An 8,073-nucleotide genomic window follows, 5' to 3' on the forward strand; every position below is an offset into this window, starting at 1 on the left:
AAATCATAATACACAAAAGTTAGCAAAATAATATGAAACACGTCATTAATATAATTGCTGATTAATAAGAATTTGAGGTGTCTTTCAAACAAAGGGAATTTTGAATCTCAAAGTGATCTAAGAATTCATAACTGATTTACAAATTTTGAAGAGTTCTTTGTTCTGTCTATTAGTTTTAAGAATCGGTTATCTCTCAAACATTCACGTTGATTTTAATATTACAGAAACATTTTTTTTTAATAAGGTGTTGGTGGAATTGACGAATAACTGACCCCTGGTATAATTTAGACAACTCCCGCGTCTTCTGCCAAGGAAAAGAACATAGAACCACGATCTGCTAGTAGTTCTGAAGGTTTGTCGAACTCCGCAATTATTCCACTGTCTAGAACCATAACTCTGAAATAAAAATGAAATCATTGTTTTAACTATCAGAGAGGAATTAGGAGGCTAATAAAAATAAATAAAATAAATGAGATTGAGCACTTAAGTCGAAAAAGACAAATTATAATTATCTTTTATCTAAGGGCGAGATAGTTCTCCGCTGATACGTCCTTCTAGTTGTGGTATGATCTCCCTGGCAAATTTAGGAACAGTCTTTACTTTAAGGGACAATATATACGTTTGTATTCTTCCAATAGTATGCATGGCAAAGTAATTAGCTCAAATTACTCTCTGAATTGTGTGTATGTTGAAGGATAATATTCAATTTATAGCACAATTCAAATGGAAATCCAATTTTATCTACAAATTCTGACTTATTTGTTTGAATGCTATAATCTTTATAAGAAGCAAGTCAAATATAAATAGAAGATCAAAGCGAAAATGTGAAATTAGTATTTAAAAATAATATTTAAGCTAAATATATTATGACCAAAATGTGTTGAAATGAAATCTGAATTGCCGAGATAAAAAGGTCAAAACGGTTTTAACTCAGAGTAATATTTATTTTAAAAGGAAATTTTTATAAAAGGTTTATAATCATTATTTAGAGAAGCGTGTCTTAAATATCCTCGAGGGAGGACTAATTTATCCTCCGAAAAGTTGGAAATGTTAAAGCAATATTCCTAAAATATCATAATAAATTTATTTTTTGCTTGATCAACTTATTTGGACTTCCCAACATTAAGTACATATTGTTACGAAAGTGTGGGTTACACGAACTTTTTAGTTTTAAGACCTTTATTGCATTAGGAAAGTAGATGGTAATTTACAAGCAAATACAATCAGATGTTTATATAATATGCGAGATGCATTTATTAAGGATGCAAAATGGCCCCTGTTCTTCCCCTGGCGAATGACCCCTATCAGTTTGTGAAAATTTTCCGCCACAAGGTAACATGGCTCAAACTAACCGATGGTATCACTCCACCTGATGATTATCCCTATAAAATTGCTTTCGAAAAACATTACAATAGCGAATTTCACCCCAATCATTTTAACTTCTGAAAATATTTTGGAAAAATTGCTGAAGCCTGCAAATATACATGTTTAAAGCGAAAACCATTAGCGAAATACGAAGATGAAACTTCTGTCCTAGATATACACTATACTCATTCTGATAAAATTAAATTAAAATCCTTTTAATGTTTTCCCTAAAAGCCTTAAGTTGAAATGGGAGAAACTGGCAAGGTTATCGAAAATTTTCAATAATTATAAAAATATTTTTGTTCTAATAAACAATCAATCAACAGTTCATATTTTAAACTGTTATGGAACGTAGCAAGAGATCAAAATTTTCATTGGCCCAATGACCTCTCGCAGTTCAAAGTAAAGTTTCAAGAATAAAAAACGGAAAATGAACTAGATGACGGAATATGAGAACCGTTGCTACTTTTAGTCACTTCTCTATTTTAATAACTTACACTAATATTGTGACTAAATTCGACCTAAAAGACTTTGAGGCCTTAATAATTATCTTAAATTCAATAAGATATAATTCAATAATATTTTCATGCAAGTAACACTTGAAGCGAAGATGGAAACCCACCTGTCATAATCCAAGATGGTTTTGAGACGATGAGCGATGGTTATGACTGTGCTCTTTTTGAATTCCTTTCTAACAGTTTCTTGGATGGTGTCGTCAGTGTCCAGATCGACCGACGCCGTCGCTTCGTCCATAATAAGCACTTTGCTGTTCCGTAACAGAGCTCTCGCCAAGCAGATCAGTTGGCGCTGGCCAACGCTGAAACAGTATTGAACCAATTTTAAAAGGAACCAATTTACGGATAGGAACTCTTTTCTAAATAAACTTTTTACGGGTATGAAGTAATTATTGCTTGATTATAGTTACAGGTGAAGCTTATCTTACCTTGTTAGATAATTATGTAATACGCTTTTTAAAAACTGTATTTAAAGGGTGTTAAAATATGAACGCGTTAAATTTTTACATGGTCTGCCCAAATTCGAAAGCACTGTGTTCCAAAAGCCCGATTTATTGGCCAAATTCTAGAGAGTGCATATAAAAATATTTGTACATATTTCGTTTATTCAGAATACCTCAATTTACAAATCTAAATATTTTTTATGCTACCCATAGTGGCCAAGTTAGCTTCCGATTGAGTTTTTAACAATTTTGACGTTTACATCGGATGGATTAAGCTATTCATATAACGTAGTATTTTTGGATGGCGATGTTTTACATATAACTATAAAACCGAAACGATTAACATCTCAAAATGCACAAAATCAGCTATCTTTGAATGGCTTTAACTCCAAACGTTGCTAGCTAATTTCGTAGATCATTTCACTATGAGTAGAGAAGAAGTCAATTAAAGTTACAACGGTGAAAAATCGTTGCGATCTCTGTTACTTCGGCAAATATTGACGTTTATCTATGATAAATCAATTTCTTTAATATAGCCCAAATCTAGCCTAGATTTGGGCGGTTTACTCAAAAATAGTATTTTCCCCTTTGTTATTCCAAAATGAAGACTCTTACAACGTTTGCGTACTAAGTTCAAGGATAGTTTGCTATTATAAAAGGGAAAAAATACTATTTTTTAGCAAATTTAAATTACGGAATTTTCTTTTGAATGTTTTATTTTTCCAAAAATCTGCCCAAATCTTGGCTAGATTGGGGCTATATTAAAGAAATTGTTTTATCGTAGATAAACGTCAATGGTTACCGAACTAACAGAGATCGCAACGATTTTTCACCGTAATTACATTATATGACTTCCTGTCTACCCATAGTGATAAGATTTACGAAATTGGCTCCCTAGGTTTTGAGTTAAAGCCAGTCAAAGATGGCTGCTTTTGTGCATTTTGAGATGGTTTTAGTTTTGTATCTTTATATATAAGCGAAAAATCATCATCCAAAAAATATTTCGTTATTTGAATAGCTGAATCTATCCAATGTAACACTCACAATTGTTCAAAACTTAGTAGGAAGCTAACTTGGCCGCTAGAGGTCGTATGAAAAAATATTTATATTTGACAAATCCAGGTATTCTGAATAAACGAATTATGTAAAAATATTTACTATATGCACTCTGGAATTTTGGCCAAAAAATTGGGCTTTTGGAACATTGTGGAAAGCCACGTTTTACATCTTCAGAGACCAAACCTACCAGGCGACATGTTCCGTAACAAGCAAAATTATACCTTTGAAACTGCAGTGATCCAGCCTGAGGATAGCTTATTTTTTTTTATTTGTTTCAGACATTTGATATAGTTTTTACAATTCTAGGGTTAGTATGTTTTTGAGATTTGGGACTTTTTGCGGTAGTTTCTAACACTGAAATAGTTTTATAGGATTTGGTTGGAAGCTTTGACGTATTCGGAATCTTACATTTATTTTGGACAGAAGTAGGCGGTACCCCTTTATTTACTTTTTACGTTCCCCAAAACATGTTTTACGGACCCCGAAGACAAAAGTAAAGAATGGTCCTTTTGCTGTTACCTGAGGTTCTGTCCACTCTCTGAAATTTCATAGTTTACGCCCTCATTGAAATTTTTAACCGTTGATTTCAAATGAGCTCTTTCCAAAGCAAGCCAAATTTCTTGGTCCGTGTACTGCTCAAGAGGATCCAAGTTAGATCGCAAAGTTCCAGAGAAGAGAATTGGGTCTTGCGGAATGATGGTCAGTCTGGAGCGCAAATCGAATAGACCCAGATCCGAGATGTCCACTCCGTCAATCACAATTTCGCCATGGACTGGTTCGATTAATCGGAAAAGAGCTAATGTTATTGACGATTTTCCAGCTCCGGTACGACCAACAATGCCGACCTATTAAGAAGAAAATATTAAATAGCTTTTCTTAGTTCTTCATCCATAAGCATGTAAATCGAAAAGTTAAATTTGGTCACAAGTTACGATTAAAAGGTAAAGAATCTCGAAAATCATTTTAAATGACCTTAACGACATAGTTCAAAGACATAAAAAAATTCTTAATTTGATAATCCCCGGGTTATACGAAATGCACTTATTAAAAAATAATATTTAATAAAGATTATGTAGGAACCTTTTCACTTGGTTGGATGGAAAACGAAATATTCTTTAAGACGAGGTCCGTTCCAGGCCGGTAGCGCTTCGAGTAGTTGCAAAACGAGATTTCTCCTCTGTTTGGCCACGACGGCGCAATAATACTATCATCCTTTTTCCAGGAAGCCTGTTTGAAAAAAAACTTAAATACTTATCTTTAGAGCTCGGCGAAACGGATAAATTAACCGCTAAAATTTCGATTAACCATAAAAATTACGATTAACTGTTTATTCGTGGATATTATCCAGAATAAAATGCAATTTAACATATAAAAATAATAGATTTTTTCGGATAATTTGTGGATAATTGTGTGTTTTGGATAAAAATAAATAAAGTGGTTAATTCTTATCCAAACGCCGAGCTCTACTTATCTTGGATAAATAATGAAAAGATAACGGGAATTTTTCGCACCGTACAACGTTAATTTAGGTTCAAATTAAAAGCTTATAAAATTGACGGAAGAGAAGAAACTTGAAATTGTAATAGGATTTTCAATTTAATTTTCAGATAATCTATTCTATTATTATTCAACTTAATTAAGATTTGATTTAAATTATTTGATCTAAGCAGAATTGGATCCAATTGGATTTGTCTTGATTTCAGTTGGTTCAAAACGTTTTCGAGACTGAACCGACATTTTAAGAAATGCCTGACTCACAAATATCATGAATAAAACATTTAATTTAAATTCGCTTAAAATTATCAAATTTACCTCTGGTTTCAATCTACCGTATTCCAGAATGCGCTCCACAGAAATCATCGATGTGTCCAAATCAGTCAAATATACGCATATCGGTGGTAATGATACAAGAGCCTGAATAACGAATAGTCGAAATTAATTGTTTCAGAATGATTTTTCAGAGAAAATTTTTTCAAAACTTTTATTTTACCAAATTATAAAACTAATTATCCCGCTTCCGTCTTGTTACAAGAGACTGATTAACGAATAGTCGAAATTAAATTATTTAAGATAAATTTTTGTCACAATGAATTTTCTGAGAAAATTTTCAAAAATTTTATTTAAACAAATTATAACACTCATTTCTCCCGCATCCGTCATAAAATATGTAAGTTATGTTTTAAAATAAATTGTCTATATTTGACTTAACTTTTAATATTCCCACTCTTTTAGAATTTTGTGAACGATTTAAACTTCACTTGACTTTTCTAGAGGACTTCAACCTACAGCTATTTAAGACTTAATTAGATTCTGTATTAAGAGATAGATTTATATCTAAAATATTCGAAAGGCGCTTCAAGGTTCTTGTACCACAATCCGACCAAATAATTTTGAGTAGAATTTCTGGCTTTCAAAACTGGAACAGTTTGAGATCCCTTATCAAAATGGGAGTCTTACTTTAGTCACCAATTAGTCTCATTGTAGGTTCAAGGATTTTAAGTATTATAAAAGCATTTAAAGTGAGACACAAATCATTTGGTCTTAAATAAGATCTTTTTTGTCTCACAAAACTAGTTTTATTATAATATATTTAATTGAAACTCATTTAAGTCTCATGTAAAAAGACTGAGGAATTGAAGGAGACGTTATTGAGAGTTGATTGTGGGTGACAATTTTAGACTCAAATAAGAGTCATTGAGATCTTCACGTTAGGCTCAAATGGGAAGACTCATTTCTCAGGATTTGAAAGAGACGTAAATGTGAGTTGATTGCGGGTTACAATTTTAGACTAAAATAAGAGTCATTGAAAACTTCACTTTAGGCTCAAATGGGAAGACTAATTTCTGAGGATTTGAAAGAGACGTAATTGAGAGTTGATTGCGGGTTACAATTTTAGACTAAAATAAGAGTCATTGAAAACTTCACTTGAGGCTCAAATGGGAAGACTCATTTCTGAGGATTTGAAAGAGACGGAATTGAGAGTTGATTGCGGGTTACAATTTTAGACTAAAATAAGAGTCAATGAAAACTTCACTTTAGGCTCAAATGGGAAGACTAATTTCTGAGGATTTGAAAGAGACGTAATTGAGAGTTGATTGCGGGTTACAATTTTAGACTAAAATAAGAGTCATTGAAAACTTCACTTGAGGCTCAAATGGGAAGACTCATTTCTGAGGATTTGAAAGAGACGGAATTGAGAGTTGATTGCGGGTTACAATTTTAGACTAAAATAAGAGTCAATGAAAACTTCACTTTAGGCTTAAATGGGAAGACTCATTTCTGAGGATTTGAAAGAGACGTAAATGTGAGTTGATTTCGGGTTACAATTTTAGACTAAAATAAGAGTCAATGAAAACTTCACTTTAGGCTCAAATGGGAAGACCCATTTCTGAGGATTTGAAAGACACGTAATTGAGAGTTGATTGCGGGTTACAATTTTAGACTAGCTGATATTAGCCTAGCTGATTAGTATTATTATTATTTAAACATATTCATTAATTCAAACCGATTTAATTTCCTTCTTTAATGATACAAGGCCCAAAAATAGTATGCTTATCTTTTACCCAAACATTGTAGCAAAGCGTATACATATCTTCAAATAAAATCGCTAATATTTCTGCATTATTCTGGAATAGTTTAATAGCCGAGTGGGTTATATTCGACTCGGAAGCTGTAGTAAATGGTAATGTGTAGTCATATTTCTGTGCAACGCAAATAATTAAGGTTTACATCTACATACGCACCAACAAGAGCACTCTGGTATGTGTTTCAAATTGAACTTAACATGGCCAAAACCAACAGCGTAAATATTTTAAATTTTTGTCCTTTTTCACACATTTTATTGCAAAATTGCCAAAGTGGAGGGTGATGTTAAATTGTTTCTACAACTAACGGTACACTTAAGACTATGCTTATTGCATTCGTAATTTAAGTATGGGAATATTGAGTTCCATGGACAAATTTCAATATAATTCCATTCATATTTTTAAATGAAAAACAAGTGCTCGCCCATAAAGGTCCCAAGGCATGGATGGAATCTGCTATGTGTAGTAGTTGATGTATGTTGGCAGACATATGCCTCTTGTTATAGGCCTACAGCTCTTCAAAATCCATCACAAATTGAACTAACAATTTTTTTGCCAGAACTAGTTCGTTTATAGCAATTTGTTTTTTGTTTAATAAGTATATGGCCAATGTAGACCATTCACGCGCAAGGTCGGATGATGCAAGAGATGACCTGTGCCCTTCTTGATAGAACCCCTCATCCCCTGCACCAGATAATCCCGCGATTAACTTGTTCCTCCAAGCGGTCCAAGTCCAAAGTAACCTGGTTGGTGAGCAAGTCGCCGCAACATAATTTAACCCATACCATGCTCGATTCGTTAGACAGGCGGGAAAGAGAAGCCACACGAAAGGAAAACCCTGAACAAACTATCCCAAAAACGATTGAACCATCAGATTCCTTTTCGCGCCTTTTAATGGCTAACAATGCGTTAGTTAGGGAACAAGTGGAGGCTTCTAGAGCGCAAGTAGATCCGGCTAGAAAACAAGCTGTTTCTTAACTCCTTCAAAACACGCGCAGAAATAAAAGGGACCATCGATCAAGGTAGTTCTGGAGCCGTAACTAAACCGTTAATTATCCTTCGACCCCAGCGGACAGATTCCTTAATCTCGACGAAAATAATTTAACA

General features: G+C 33.3%; 1 protein-coding gene across 1 annotated transcript; it reads right to left on the minus strand.

Moving 5' to 3' along the window:
* Positions 1-267: 267 nt before the first annotated feature.
* LOC149943324 (ATP-binding cassette sub-family C member 3-like) lies at positions 268-7,754 on the minus strand. Its single transcript, XM_090174465.1, has 6 exons — positions 7,677-7,754; positions 5,195-5,296; positions 4,463-4,609; positions 3,902-4,227; positions 1,988-2,182; positions 268-396 (listed from the first exon to the last, which is right to left on the minus strand). Exons 1-6 carry the CDS (start codon positions 7,752-7,754, stop codon positions 285-287), a joined length of 960 nt encoding a protein of 319 aa, XP_090030591.1. The 3' UTR covers positions 268-284.
* Positions 7,755-8,073: the final 319 nt, after the last annotated feature.

The sequence above is a fragment of the Leiobunum rupestre genome, chromosome 5 (genome assembly GCF_980474605.1).
Source record: "Leiobunum rupestre chromosome 5, qqLeiRupe1.1.hap1, whole genome shotgun sequence".
Taxonomy (NCBI): Eukaryota; Metazoa; Arthropoda; class Arachnida; order Opiliones; family Sclerosomatidae; genus Leiobunum; species Leiobunum rupestre.

Bases quoted from the DNA above. Each gene is read 5' to 3' on its own strand.
- LOC149943324 (XM_090174465.1), bottom strand. From the start codon at position 7,754: ATGGTATGGGTTAAATTATGTTGCGGCGACTTGCTCACCAACCAGGTT. The intron at 5,297-7,676 runs GTTAATCGCGGG...TTCGTTATTCAG, and splicing joins TGGACCGCTTGGAGGAACAA to GCTCTTGTATCATTACCACC. The intron at 4,610-5,194 runs GTAAATTTGATA...TTTTTCAAACAG, and splicing joins ACGGTAGATTGAAACCAGAG to GCTTCCTGGAAAAAGGATGA.